Source organism: Pristiophorus japonicus, chromosome 4, assembly GCF_044704955.1.
Source record: "Pristiophorus japonicus isolate sPriJap1 chromosome 4, sPriJap1.hap1, whole genome shotgun sequence".
NCBI lineage: Eukaryota > Metazoa > Chordata > Chondrichthyes > Pristiophoridae > Pristiophorus > Pristiophorus japonicus.
This window is the reverse complement of record NC_091980.1, coordinates 218,666,697-218,681,262: the sequence shown is the minus strand read 5'-3', so window position 1 is coordinate 218,681,262 and position 14,566 is coordinate 218,666,697. Positions and strand designations below refer to the sequence as shown.

Below are 14,566 nucleotides of genomic sequence, written 5' to 3'. Positions count from 1 at the left end.
AGCGCGGGGGGGGAGAGCGCGGGGGGGGAGAGCGCGGGGGGGGGAGAGCGCGGGGGGGGGAGAGCGCGGGGGGGGAGAGCGCGGGGGGGGAGAGCGCGGGGGGGGAGAGCGCGGGGGGGGAGAGCGCGGGGGGGGGAGAGCGCGGGGGGGGGGGAGAGCGCGGGGGGGGGGAGAGCGCGGGGGGGGGGGGAAGAGGGGAAGAGCGCGGGGGGGGAGGGTGAGAGGGGAAGAGCGCGGGGGGGAGGGGGAGAGCGCGGGGGGGGCGAGCGAGCGGGAGGGAGAACGAGAGAGCGGGAGGAAGGAAGGGAGGAAGAATGAGAGGAATCGAAAAGGAGAACGAGCGATATAGGACAACATTTTTGTGAACAGGGCACATATTTAAGCAGGAGATGAAAGAGGAAACTAAACATCCAAATTAATTGTTAAATGACAGTCGAGGAGGAGGCCAGAAGGAGGAGAGAAAGAAGAGAGAGAATGCAGGACTAAAATAATCAAAGCATTTTAGAACTGGGTTTCATGACCCGTGAAGTTACGGGTTCAATTTCCACACCAATACAAGCAATCCGTTTCCTTTCATTTATCTGGTGAAAAAGTTCTACATCATCTGTTGATACTGGTACAACGTATTGAGTTTGATTTTACAACTGGTCTACAACATTGATTCAGTGGTCTCCAGTACAGAGGAGCAGACTAGGTGCTTTCATTATGATGTTTTTAATCTGTTGTAACCCATTATTAATTGATAATGAAGGTTGTTGCAAAGTTGTTGCAACTGAAAGCCAAGCATTGCTGAAAGAAGCACTGACGAGTGTGATGTGTTGGGGACAGGAAGTATTTGAGTAAATTATACTAAGATTGCGGTAAGATTAGATGCAGGAAATATTTTAGGGTTGTCAATCAACAAGAAAAAAAACCCACACCGAATACTCTTCAGTCAGCCCAATTATCCAAATACTTGGTGTAAAGATACTTGCACACAAAAAGGGGAAAGGCCAACAACAGTAATAACTTGTACTAATATATAGCACCTTTAATGTAGTAAAATGTCCCAATGCGCCTCAAGGGAATTTAATCAGCCAAGAAAAAATTGAGACCGAACCAAAGGAGACTTCCGAACAGGTGACCAAAACCTTAGTCAAAGAGGAAGGTTTGAACAACCGTCTTTTGGGGGGCGATGTGGAGAGGTTTATGGAATGAATTTCAGAGCTTGAAGGTCAGAGGTGCACAAGAGGCCAGAAATGGAAGAAGAGAGTTCCCAGAGGTCTGTAGGGCTGGAGGAGATTACAGAAATAGGAGGGGTGAGGCTACAGAGTTATTTGAACACAGGGATGAAAACTTTAAATTTCAGGCATTGGTGAACCAGGAGGTGTAAGTCAGCAAGCACAGAACATAAGAAATAGGTAAGCAGGAGTAGGCCATTTGACCCCTCGAGCCTGCTCCGCCATTTAATATCATGGACTCAGCTCCACTTCCGTGTCCGCTCCCCGTAACCCGTTATTCCCTTATTGCTCAAAAATCTGTCTATCTCCGCCTTATCTCCATCTTCAATGACCCAGCCTCCACAGCTCTCTGGAGCAGAAAATTCCAGATTTACAACCCTCAGAAGAAATTCCTCCTCATCTCAGTTTTAAATGGGTGGCTCCTTATTCTGAGACCATGGGTTCAATTTTCCCAAGTGATTTGAGCCGTTTTTTGGGAGCAGGCTACTTTTTTTGGACGAAGTTAAAAATCCATAGTTTCCCCAATCAATTTGCATCAGCTTAACTCAGTTACGATTTTTTTAATGCAAGTTTCTTTTTCAACCAAAGGGAGTGTAACCAGCCACCTATGCCACTTCTGGCCTGTTAGGGAACTTTGGCCAGCTGAGAGTTACTCCAGTTCTGCTTAGGCGAGCGTATGTGGCCTCTCCAGAAAATTCTTGCCAAGAGTTAAAGAAAACACAGCTAAGGAAATCGGAGGAGGCCATTTGGCCTGGGCTAGGGGCGGGGAGCGGACTGGGAGGGCACTCGGGGCCAGGGGAGCGGATCGGCAAGCCCTTCAGCCTGGGCTAGGGTCGGGCAGCGGACCGGGAGGGCACTCAGGGCCAGGGTCAGCAGGGGAGCAGATCGGCAAGCCCTTTGGCCTGGGCTAGGGTCGGGCAGCGGACCGAGCGTGCACTCGGGGCCAGGGCCGGGTGGGGGACTGGATCGGCAAGCTCTTCGGCCTGGGCTAGGCGGTCTCCAGCCAACAGCTGTACCTCTGCCAGGCAAAGAGGTAGCCACACGCCATCGGCAGCGTCCTGTTCTGCTCCTCCAGCCGGTAGAGACGCCGTTTACCAGGACCAGTTCCGATGTTGCCTCGCCAAGTTATACCCGAAATACTACACCAGATGCCGGCCTGACTGACTCACTCCCTCGCCACCACAAATCACCGCCCGGCCGCCGTTGCACTGAACCAGCTTCATGCCACCCCTCACGCCTGCCCAACATCAACTCACACCTTACCCTCCGCCCTGTCGACATAAGTTTAAAAACAATACTGAAAATACATCCTCCTTCCCGGCTACAGTCACTGATACAATCCCTCCCTCACCACGACAAACTCACCCCCCCCCCACCCCCGGATGCCCTTGCACGGCACTGTCTTGATGCCACCCCGCCCAACAACCTCAACCCACACCTTACCCTCAGCCCTACTGACATAAGATTAAAAACAGCACCGAAAACACACCCTCCTTCCCGGCTACGGACACTGATGCAACGCCATTGGCATGCTTAATATACCACCACAAATCACCCCTCCCCGGCCGCATCTTCATTCCTTCACAATAAAACCTCTGACCCCCGCACAACAAGCTCAGCTCACACCCTTACCTCAGCCCTATCGACATTGCCAAATCCGAGCTGTACTGAGCATGCGCGTCCATTGGAGCAACGTCAAAAACCTAAGTTTTTTTTTCCCCGTACATATGCAGAAGGCCCGGCTTCGTTTTTCGGTGCAGACAGCAGGCTCCATCCCCTAAGGCAACTGGACACGCTGCACGGCTCCAAATTAGATTTACAGATCGGGGAAAGTTTGGATAAATATTTATGCCGCATTTCTGGCCCTAAAAACTCGCCGTAACTCTGGCAATACGCCAGAAAACGTCCTTGGTCAAAATTGAGCCCCAGGTCCCCTCGTTTTAGTTTCCCTATAAGTGGAAATATCCTCTCCGCATCCACCTTGTCAAGCCCCCTCATTATCTTTATATGTTTCGATAAGATCACTTCTCATTCTTCTAACTCCATTGAGTATAGTTCCAACCTACTCAACCTATCTTCATAAGTCAATCCCCTCATCTCCGGAATCAACCTAGTGAACCTTCTCTGAACAGTTTGCAACAGGGCTGAAAGGTGAACAGGACGTGGTGAAAGTTAGGATACAGGCAGCTGAGTTCTGGAAGAGCTCGTGTATATTGAGGGTTGAAGATGGGAGGCTGGCCAGGAGAGCACAAGAATAGTCGAGTCTGGAAATAACAAATGCATGGATGAAAATTTCAGCAACAGAAGGGCCGAGGCCGGGGCAGAGACAGGCGATATTACAAAAGGAGGATGTAGAGAGTCTTATGGAGAGGATTATGGGGTCGGTAGCTCAGCTTAGGGTCAAATAGAACGCTGAGGTTGCAAACAGTCTGGTTCAGCCTGAGAAACTGGCCAGGGAGCAGGATGGAATTGGCTGGGAATAGAGTTTGTGGCTTGGGCCAAAGACAATGGCTTTGGTCTTCCGAATGTTTAATTGGAGGACATCCCTGCTCATCCAGTATTCAATGTAGGACAAGCAGCCCGATAAAACAGACGCAGCAATGGAAGGGATCAAGAGATGCGGTGATGAGGTAGGTAGAGCCGGCTGTCATGGGCGTAGATGTGGAACCGGACTTTGAGTTTTCGCCAAGGGACAGCATGTAGCTGAGAAATAGGAGGGGGCCAAGGATAGATCCTTGGGGAACTCCAGAGGCAAGTGTGGAACCAGGAAGAGAAGCCATTGCAGGAGATTCTCTGGCTACGGCCAGATGGAGAAGAACAAAAAATATGTAAAGGTAAGCTCTTATGATAGCTCAGGGAGTGTATCCAGAAAGTAATTAATACAGACCAAGAAAGTCCAATGTTTCATATCCAGTCTGTGCTGTTAGCTGATCTTAACTGGGTCCATGGTTTATTGCCCTAGGCTTTTCATTCTGGAACACTAGCCTTGCTGAAAAATTTATTTTTCTTTCAATCCTCCTTGGATATGGGGATGGTGCCAAAGGACTGGAGGATTGCAAACGTTAAACCCCTGTTCAAAAAAGGAGTGATAAACTTGGTAACTACAGGCTAATCAGTCTAATCGTCTTTCGGATGAGATGTTAAACCGAGGCCCCATCTGCCCTCTCCGGTGGATGTAAAAGATCCCAGGGCACAATTTCGAAGAACAGTGGAGTTATCCCCGGTGTCCGAGCCAATATTTATCCTCAATCAACGTCACTAAAGAGATTATCTGGTCATTATCATATTGCTGTTTGTAGGAGCTTTCTGTACACAAATTGGCTGCTGCGTTTCCTACATTACAGCAGTGACTATACTTCAAAAGGTTTTTCATTGGCTGTAAAGTGCTTTGAGACGTCTGGTGGTCATGAAAGGCACTATATAAATGCAAGACTTTGTTTTAAGTCAGTGGTGGAAAAACTACTACTTCTGTATGGTAGTAGCAAAGCAAATCAAATGTCAATAGCCAAGTCAGAAATCCAGGCCAAAGCTTCCAGTGCAACAGTGTGGATATCTTGTAGGCTGCCTGCGAATTTCCTCCGAGGGTAGTTGCTCAATAATGTACTCCAGGGTCGGATTAGTAGCTCCACAGTCGCATGACAGGGATGCTTTAATCTTCCATCTATGGAAAAGGTGGCAGCATCGAACATGACTGGTTCTGAGGCAGTTGATGGTTGTCCACTGTTTGCGAGGAAGGTTTGATCCTTCAGGTTGTACTGTAGGGTTCCCTATAAGGAATCCATTCCGTATGTCACAGTTCTTCCAATCATTTTGCAATCAAGGCTGGAATACACCAGGGCGAGTGCAGCCGTACGAAGGGTTTGAGCATTTGCTCCCAGTGTGGATCCAGCGAGTTTCTGAATCAAGTTGACCCTACTCTCTAGTTTTTTCCGAAGGTTGTGGAGATGTTGTCTGTTTGGAGACAGGACGCAATCAAGTTTGACTCCTAAATAGGAAGGGTTTTTGGCATGGTACTAGAGATCACGGACATGATTTTTACAGCGCGACAGCTGCAGGAAAAATGCAGGGAACAGCACCAGCCCTTAGATATGGCCTTCTTTGACCTTTCAAAGGCCCTTGACACCATCAACCGCGAGGGTCTATGGAGTGTCCTCCTCCATTTCGGATACCCCCAAAAGTTTGTCGTCATCCTTCGCCTGCTCCATGACGACATGCAATCCCTGTCTGTTCCACCTGTGACAGAGACTGTAATTCCCATATTGGACTGTACAGTCACCTGAGAACTCACTTTTAGAGTGGAAGCAAGTCTTCCTCAATTTCGAGGGACTGCCTATGATGATGAGAGATCATTGTTTAGAGCAAAATTAATTCTCACTTGGTCAAGCATGGGTTAATAAGGGATAGCCAGCACAGATTTGTTAAAGGCAATCATATCTGACTAATCTGATTGAGTTCTATGATGAAGTAACAGAGATGGTTGATAAAGATCGTGCAGTAGGTGTTGTATATATGGACTTTTAAAAGACATTTTATAAAGTAACACACAACAGATTTATTCAGAAAATAGAAGCAGATGGTATTAAAGGAATGGTGGTAACTTGGGTACGTAATTGGCTAAGGAATAGGAGGCAGAGAATAGTGGTGAACGGATGTATTTCTGACTGGAGAGAAGTAGGCAGTGGAGTCCCCCAGGGGTCGGTGTTAGGACCATTGCGTTTCTTGTTATATATAAATGACCTGGGTATAGGGAGTACAATTTTGAAATTTACAACATAGTGAATAGGATAGTAGCAGACTTCAGGAGGACATAGACAGCATGGTGAGATGGGCAGATGCAATTCAATGCGGATAAATGTGAAGTGATGTACTTTTGGAGAAACGTAGAGAAGCAGTATAATCTAAATGGTACTATGTTGATGGGGGAGCAGAGGGACCTGGGTGTGCATATTCACAAATCCTTGAGGGAGGCAGGGCATCTTTATAAAGCAGTTAAGAAAGCACATGAGATACTTGGCTTTGTAAATAGGGGCATTGAGTGCAAAAACAAGGAAGTCATGCTAAACCTTTACAAATCACTGGTTAGGCCTCAGTTGGAGTATTGTGTTCAATTCTGGGCACCACACTTTAGGAAGGACATCAAGGCTTTAGATAAGATAGAGGAGGTTTACCAGAATTATCCCAGGGATGAGAGCCTTCAATGTGAAGGGAGACACGAAGCTGGGATTGTTCTCCTTGGAGCAGAGAAGGTTAAGGCAAGACCTGATATTCAAAATTATGAAGATTTTTGAGAGAGAAAAGTAGGGAGAAACGATTACCTCTGGCAAGTGGGTTGGTAACTGGAGGTCATAGTTTTAAAATAATTGGCAAAAGAGCTAGAAGGGAAATGAGGAGAAATATTCAGCCTAACCTCGGTGGTGGGAAAATTATTGGAAAAAATTCTGAAAGGCAGGATAAATCTTCATTTCGAAAGATATGGATTAATTAAGGACAGTCAGCATGGATTTGTTAAGGGAAGGTCATGTCTGACTAATTTGATTGAATTTTTGGGAGGTAGTAACAAGAAGGGTCGATGAGGGTAGTGCGTTTGATGTAGTGTATATGGATTTTAGCAAGGCTTTTGATAAGGTCCCACATGGCAGACTGGTCACGAAAGTAAAAGCCCATAGGATCCAGGGCAAAGTGGCAAGTTGGATCCAAAATTGGCTCAGAGGCAGGAAACAAAGGGTAATAGTTGATGGCTGTTTTTGTGTCTGAAAAGCTGTTTCCAGTGGGGTTCCGCAGGGCTCAGTACTAGGTCACTTGCTTTTTGTGGTATATATCAATGATCTAGATTTGAATATGGTGGTATGATTAATAAGTTTGCAGATGATACAAAAATAGGCTGTGTGGTTGATAATGAAGAAAGCTGCGGACTGCAGGAAGATATCAATGAACTGGTCAGGTGGACAGAACTGTGGCAAGTGGCATTTAATCCGGAGAAATGTGAGGTAATCATTTGGGGAGGGCCAACAAGGAAAGGGAATAAACAATTAGTGGTAGGACACAGAAGTGTAGAGGAACAAAGAGACCTGGGAGTGCATGTCCATAGATCTCTGAATGTAGCAGGCCACGTAGATAAGTTGGTTAAAAAGACATACGAAATGCTTGCCCTTATTAGCCGAGGCATAGAACACAAGAGCAGAGGGGGTTATGCTTGAACTATATAAAACACTGGTTAGGCCACAGCTGGAGTACTGCGTGCAGTCCTGGTCACCACATTACAGGAAGGATGTGATTGCACTGGAGAAAGTACAGAGGAAATTTACGAGGATGTTGCCGGGAGTGGAGAATTTTAACTAAGAGAACAGATTGGATAGGCTAGGTTTGTTTTCCTTGGAACAGAGGAGGGGGAGGGGAGACCTCATTGAGATGTATAAAATTAGTGACTAGAAAGGGCTTATTTCTCTTAGCAGAGGGCTCAACAACCAGGGGGCATAAATTTAAAGTAATTGGTAGAAGGTTTGGAGAGGATTTGAGGGGAAATGTCTTCACAGATGGTTGTGGGGGTCTGGAACTCACTGTCTGAAAGGATGGTGGAGGCAGAAACCTTCACCACATTTAAAAAGTAGTTGGATGTGCACTTTAAGTTACAGACCAAAAGCTGGAAAGTGAGATAGACTTGATGGCCTCTTGTTAGCCGGCAGACACGATGGGCCGAAACAGCCTCCTTCCGTGCTGTAAACGTCTATGATTCTATGACAGCTCTTTCAAAGAGCTGACGCAGGCACGATGGGCTAAATGGTCTCCTTCTGTGCTCTAACATTTATAATCACTAAACTACAAGATTGACATTTTTATTGAAATGAAATGTAAGTTTCCTGTTAATACCCTCAAAATATAATGAATATTGTCAATAACAACTGAAAGAAAAAAACAACTTGCATTTTTATAGTGCCTTTCACAACCTCAGGACGTCCCAGCCAATAAATAACTTTTGAAGTGTAGTCACTGTTATAATATAGGAAATGCAGCAGACAATTTCCACACAGCAAGGTCACACAAACAGCAACGTGATAATGGCCAGATAATCTGTTTTAATGACATTGGCTGAGGGATAAATGTTGGTCTGGACGTCAAGGAGAACGCCCCTGGTCTTTTTTGAAATACTGCCATGGGCTCTTTTACGTCCACCTGAGGCAGCGGGGCCTCGATTTAACGTCGTATCCAAAGAATTACACCTCAGACAGGGCACCATTGCCCTAGTAATGCACTGGAATATCAGCCTAGATTTTGTGCTCAAGTCTCTGGAGTGGGACTTGAGCCCATAACAGTTTAATTCAGAGCCAGAAGTGCTACTGAGCCATGGCTGACATTTATAAAAGTATAAAATGGAGTAATGCATTTCAAAATGCTATCAGGAAAAATAAACACGCTCATCTCCTCTGTTCAAATTGAATTGTTCAATTCACATCCTGTTCAGACTGAATTATATAATTCCTTTATATAAATAATGCTGCATTTATATGGAGACTAGTACCTACAGTAGTAGTTCCAGGCAGCCAATATCTTATTTATATTGCCTGGTTGGAACTTCATTCTCCTATCCAAGAGCATACTATGCTTAAACAAAGGGGACTACAGTGGGATGAGAGCAGAGTTGGCTAAAGTAGACTGGGAACACAGACTAAACGGTGGCACAATTGAGGAACAGTGGAGGACTTTTAAGGAGCTCTTTCATAGTGCTCAACAAAAATATATTCCAGTGAAAAAGGGCAGTAAGAAAAGGGATAACTAGCCATGGATAACCAAGGAAATAAAGGAGTATCAAATTAAAAACCATTGCATATAAGGTGGCCAAGGTTAGTGGGAAACTAGAAGATTGGGAAAATTTTAAACGACAGCAAAGAATGACTAAGAAAGCAATAAAGAAAGGAAAGATAGATTACGAAAGTAAACTTGTGCAAAACATAAAAACAGATAGTAAAAGCTTTTACCGATATATAAAACGGAAAAAAGTGACTAAAGTAAATGTTGGTCCCTTAGAAGATGAGAAGGAGGATTTAATAATGAGAAATGTGGAAATGGCTGAGACCTTAAACAATTATTTTGCTTCGGTCTTCACAGTGGAAGACACAAAAACCATGCCAAAAATTGCTGGTCACGAGAATGTGGGAAGGGAGGACCTTGAGACAATCATTATCACTAGGGGGATAGTGCTGGACAGACTAATGGATCTCAAAGTAGACAAGTCCCCTGGTCCTGATGAAATGCATCCCAGGGTATTAAAAGAGATGGCGGAAGTTATAGCAGATGCATTCGTTATAATCTACCAAAATTCTCTGGAATCTGGGGAGGTACCAGCGGATTGGAAAGCAGCTAATGTAGCGCCTCTGTTTAAAAAAGGGGGCAGACAAAAGGCAGGTAACGAAAGGCCGGTTAGTTTAACATCTGTAGTGGGGAAAATGCTTGAAGCCATCATTAAGGAAGAAATAGCGGGACATCTAGATAGGAATAGTGCAATCAAGCAGACGCAGCATGGATTCATGAAGGGGAAATCATGTTTAACTAATTTACTGGCATTCTTTGAGGATATAACGAGCATGGTGGATAGAGGTGTACCGATGGATGTGGTGTATTTAGATTTCCAAAAGGCATTCGATAAGATGCCACACAAAAGGTTACTGCAGAAGATAAAGGTATGTTGAGTCAGAGGAAATGTATTAGCATGGATAGAGAATTGGCTGGTTAACAGAAAGCAGAGAGTCAGGATAAATGGGTCCTTTTCGGGTTGGAAATCGGTGGTTAGTGGTGTGCCACAGGGATCGGTGCTGGGACCACAAATGTTTACAATATACATAGATGACCTGGAAGAGGGGAGAGAGTGTAGTGTAACAAAATTTTCAGATGACACAAAGATTAGTGGGAAAGCGGGTTGTGTAGAGGACACAGAGAGGCTGCAAAGAGATTTAGATAGGTTAAGCGAATGGGCTAAGGTTTGGCAGATGGAATACAATATCGGAAAATGTGAGGTCATCCACCTTGGAAAAAAAACAGTAAAAGGGATTATTATTTGAATGGAGAGAAATTACAACATGCTGAGGTGCAGAGGGACCTGGGGGTCCTTGTGCATGAATCCCAAAAAGTTAGTTTGCAGGTAATCAGGAAGGCGAATGGAATGTTGGCCTTCAGTGCGAGAGGGATGGAGTACAAAAGCAGGGAGGTCCTGCTGCAACTGTACAGGGTATTGGTGAGGCTGCAACTGAAGTACTGCGTGCAGTTTTGGTCACCTTACTTAAGGAAGGATATACTAGCTTTGGAGGGGGTACAGAGACGATTCACTAGGCTGATTCCGGAGATGAGGGGGTTACCTTATGATGATTGATGGAGTCAACTGGGTCTTTATTTGTTGGAGTTCAGAAGGATGAGGGGTGATCTTATAGAAACATTTAAAATAATGAAAGGGATAGACAAGATAGAGGCAGAGAGGTTGTTTCCACTGGTCGGGGAGACTAGAACTAGGGGGCACAGCCTCAAAATACGGGGGAGCCAATTTAAAACCGAGTTGAGAAGGAATTTCTTCTCCCAGAGGGTTGTGAATCTGTGGAATTCTCTGCCCAAGGAAGCAGTTGAGGCTAGCTCATTGAATGTATTCAAATCACAGATAGATAGATTTTTAACCAATAAGGAAATTAAGGGTTATGGGGAGCAGATGGGTAAGTGGAGCGGAGTCCACGGCCAGATCAGCCATGATCTTGTTGAGTGGCGGAGCAGGCTCAAGGGGCTAGATGGCCTACTCCTGTTCCTAATTCTTATGAAAGCAAAAATGTTTAAAGAATGCATTCAGCAGGTCCATCAAAGAGTCTCACTGCTTTGCTGGAGCCTGGTCAGGACCGGACTCTGAATTTACAAACCAGGAAATTATTTGCAACAATACTAAAATTGTAGTGTTAATGCACCTTGAATTAAATACATCTCTCGGCACAAGATTGAAGAGGATCAAAAAACCCTTGGTGTGCCTGTAAGAAATCAAAATAATTTGGAGGTACCAAAAACAGAAGCACAATTTAAAGTAAAAAGCAACAGGAGATCATCATAAGCAGACTGCTTGTTTATTCCATACATTTTAAAGTTCTGCTAATTGAGTATTAATATACACAATTATACATACATTGCATTTTCCTGGCTTAGTTTTTAACCGTACACACAGAAAACCATCCCAATCTTACAGAATTAATTTTAGTACAGTATAAACCCGACTGCTTCCTGCTCAGAGTTGATAATCCGTTTATTTGAACAGAGGAGCGGAGCGAGTTTATTTTTTCCAGATACCTCTGAAATACACTCGGCACTAGACGATTGAGACAGTTGTCTGGGCACAATATTCCAAGCCATACTCTGCAATGATCAATACGGGTTTACTCCCACACATTGTCCGAACAAACGTTTCAATTTCTCCGGTGGCGTGAATCAAAATTAATGATATGGTAAAAATAGAAAACTTTGCCCATCTTATCGGGCCTACTAATATAACATTTGGAAAGAATGAAGGGGCCCTATAACTCACGGACAGAAAAACTCCCATATTTAACAATAGTAATTTAGACAATATTGACAATTCTACTTGGAAGCAGACTCGACAACAAATCAGCCGAGTGCAAACAAAAGCTGCATTAACCCCTAACGAGGGGCTGCCTGCCTGCCTGCCTGCCATTATATCGTGTCCTGGACTGGGAGTACCAACTGCATTCAGTGTTGCTGGAATTAGCAGCTCCAACAGCCAGCTCTGCTGCGCGATACCAACCTATGACAACCCTCAGGTGTTTCAATCTGGTCAGAACATCTTTCTTCGGATCCAAGACTTTCTGTGTGGATTTTTTCACATCCCCGTGAGGTTTTTTTGAAAACATTCCGTTCCTTGGGTTCAGCACCGAACCGACCCCCCCCTCCCAATTTTTTTTTAAACTTCCTGTGTTAAATCTTTATGAGAAACAAACATAAAACGTCACGGCCCGAAGAGCTTCTCAGAATACAAAGCCTTGGCAAAAATGCCGGAGCCATGAAAGCAGCGCCGGAACGAGCACAACCCAGCGCTCAACCGCCAACATGGCGGACCGCAGCAGGACAAACAACTGGCACGCTCAATCAAAACCAGAGCGCCTCGAGCAGGCTCGGGCACAAACGCTTGACATTAGCGCTCGTGTCTCGGCCTGCCAATCGCACAGCGGGCCTCCACATTAAGCGGTTACTGCAAAAACCCGAACTGCCTGTTGTGAAATGATCCGCAACCGTTGTTCATCGACTGTTCGACCGCTCTTCAGTCGTGGCTATGTTCCCGTTGTTTATGGGCGGCAGCCGCAGAGGCTCGCGGGACTCGCAGTTCTCTTTGATCAATCGTGTGCGGCGGATCCCGAATCCTTGGACTACGACTCCCAGGATGCAGCGCTGGACCAGCGACCGTTTTGCGCGCTTCGATTCGATCGCAGTGATGCCCCGCCCCCCTACGCGTCGATTGGTGGGGTTGGCGGTGATGGATCGCTGTTTCCCCTTTCCAGGTTTGTATATGGCCCATCTGGCTGTCCATCAGCCGAAAGTGTCCACCACCCCCTTCCGTTATTATCAAATTGGGGGAGAAACGCGATGTTGAAGTGCTGAGAACGTTTAGTGCAATTAAACTGAACCGCGGAGATTGTGATTTGATTTTTTTGTCAAACCGCCAATATGCCGGTTCATTCTAGAGAAAAGAAAGAGAACAATCACGAAGACATGGACGTTGACTACCCGGAGAATGAAGGCAGCAGCTCCGATGATGAAGACACAGAGAGCTCTTCAGTATCGGAAGATGGAGACAGTTCAGGTAGGTACAGGCCACAAATCCCTATTCCTGTGGAGATGGCTGACCGACCCGGCCAAGCCAAAGACACTTCTTCGCATATATCGCGGCCCGTGTTGTTTAGTTCACCCATTCGGCATTTGCAGGATGTGTGCGGCTGTTTAGAAATCCAGTCTGTGAACCATTTCACGTTTATTTACAAAACATACATGACTTGCCTCCTCTTTCCCCCCCCCCCACCCCCGCTCCTCCATCACCCCCTTTCCCCCCCCGTTCCTCCATCACCCCCTTTCCCCCCCCGCTCCTCCATCACCCCTTTTCCCCCCCCGCTCCTCCATCACCCCCTTTCCCCCCCCGCTCCTCCAACACCCCCTTCCCCCCCCCCGCTCCTCCATCACCCCCTTTCCCCCCCCCGCTCCTCCATCACCCCCTTTCCCCCCCCGCTCCTCCATCACCCCCTTTCCCCCCCCGCTCCTCCAACACCCCCTTCCCCCCCCCGCTCCTCCAACACCCCCTTCCCCCCCCCGCTCCTCCATCACCCCCTTTCCCCCCCCGCTCCTCCATCACCCCCTTTCCCCCCCCGCTCCTCCATCACCCCCTTTCCCCCCCCGCTCCTCCATCACCCCCTTTCCCCCCCCGCTCCTCCATCACCCCCTTTCCCCCCCCCGCTCCTCCATCACCCCCTTTCCCCCCCCGCCCCTCCATCACCCCCTTTCCCCCCCGCTCCTCCATCACCCCCTTTCCCCCCCGCTCCTCCATCACCCCCTTTCCCCCCCGCTCCTCCATCACCCCCTTTCCCCCCCGCTCCTCCATCACCCCCTTTCCCCCCCCGCTCCTCCATCACCCCCTTTCCCCCCACGTCTCCCCCTCCTCCTCCCCCCCCCCTCCTCTCCCCCCCCCCTCTCCTCCCCCCCCCCACGTCTCCCCCCCACGTCTCCCCCTCCTCTCCCCCCCCCCCACGTCTCCCCCTCCTCTCCCCCCCCCCCCACGTCTCCCCCTCCTCTCCCCCCCCCCACGTCTCCCCCTCCTCTCCCCCCCCCCCCACGTCTCCCCCCCACGTCTCCCCCTCCTCTCCCCCCCCCCCCCACGTCTCCCCCCCCCCCACGTCTCCCCCCCCCCCCACGTCTCCCCCTCCTCCCCACGTCTCCCCCTCCTCCCCACGTCTCCCCCTCCTCCCCCACGTCTCCCCCTCCTCTCCCTCCCCACCCCCCCCACGTCTCCCCCTCCTCTCCCCCCCCCCACGTCTCCCCCTCCTCTCCCCCCCCCCCCCCACGTCTCCCCCTCCTCTCCCCCCCCCCACGTCTCCCCCTCCTCTCCCCCCCCCCCACGTCTCCCCCTCCTCTTCCCCCCCCCCACGTCTCCCCCTCCTCTCCCCCTCCCCCCACGTCTCCCCCTCCCCCCACGTCTCCCCCTCCCCCCACGTCTCCCCCTCCCCCACGTCTCCCCCTCCCCCCACGTCTCCCCCTCCCCCACGTCTCCCCCTCCCCCCACGTCTCCCCCCTCCCCCCACGTCTCCCCCTCCCCCCACGTCTCCCCC

The 14,566-nt window shown here is 48.3% G+C and overlaps 2 protein-coding genes across 9 annotated transcripts in view; one reads left to right on the top strand and one right to left on the bottom strand.

The window, feature by feature from the left end:
• Positions 1-12,478, bottom strand: part of ralgapa1 (Ral GTPase activating protein catalytic subunit alpha 1) — a 298,072-nt gene extending 285,594 nt beyond the window's left edge. For 5 of the 8 annotated variants that reach the window (XM_070879112.1, XM_070879106.1, XM_070879110.1 and 2 more), the window contains exon 1: positions 12,001-12,477. In XM_070879112.1, the coding sequence (XP_070735213.1) occupies positions 12,001-12,106 (106 nt within the window). In that variant the 5' untranslated portion in view covers positions 12,107-12,477. Of the gene's footprint in view, positions 1-12,000 lie in introns of all 8 variants that reach the window. The other 3 variants (XM_070879109.1, XM_070879113.1, XM_070879111.1) reach the window with 2 other exon arrangements.
• Positions 12,479-12,819: 341 nt separating this feature from the next.
• The window catches only part of brms1la (BRMS1 like transcriptional repressor a), a 39,802-nt gene continuing 38,055 nt past the window's right edge, over positions 12,820-14,566 (top strand). Inside the window, exon 1 of the mRNA XM_070879103.1 lies at positions 12,820-13,053. Coding sequence (XP_070735204.1) covers positions 12,918-13,053 — 136 coding nt within the window. The 5' untranslated portion in view covers positions 12,820-12,917. The remainder of the gene's footprint in view (positions 13,054-14,566) is intronic.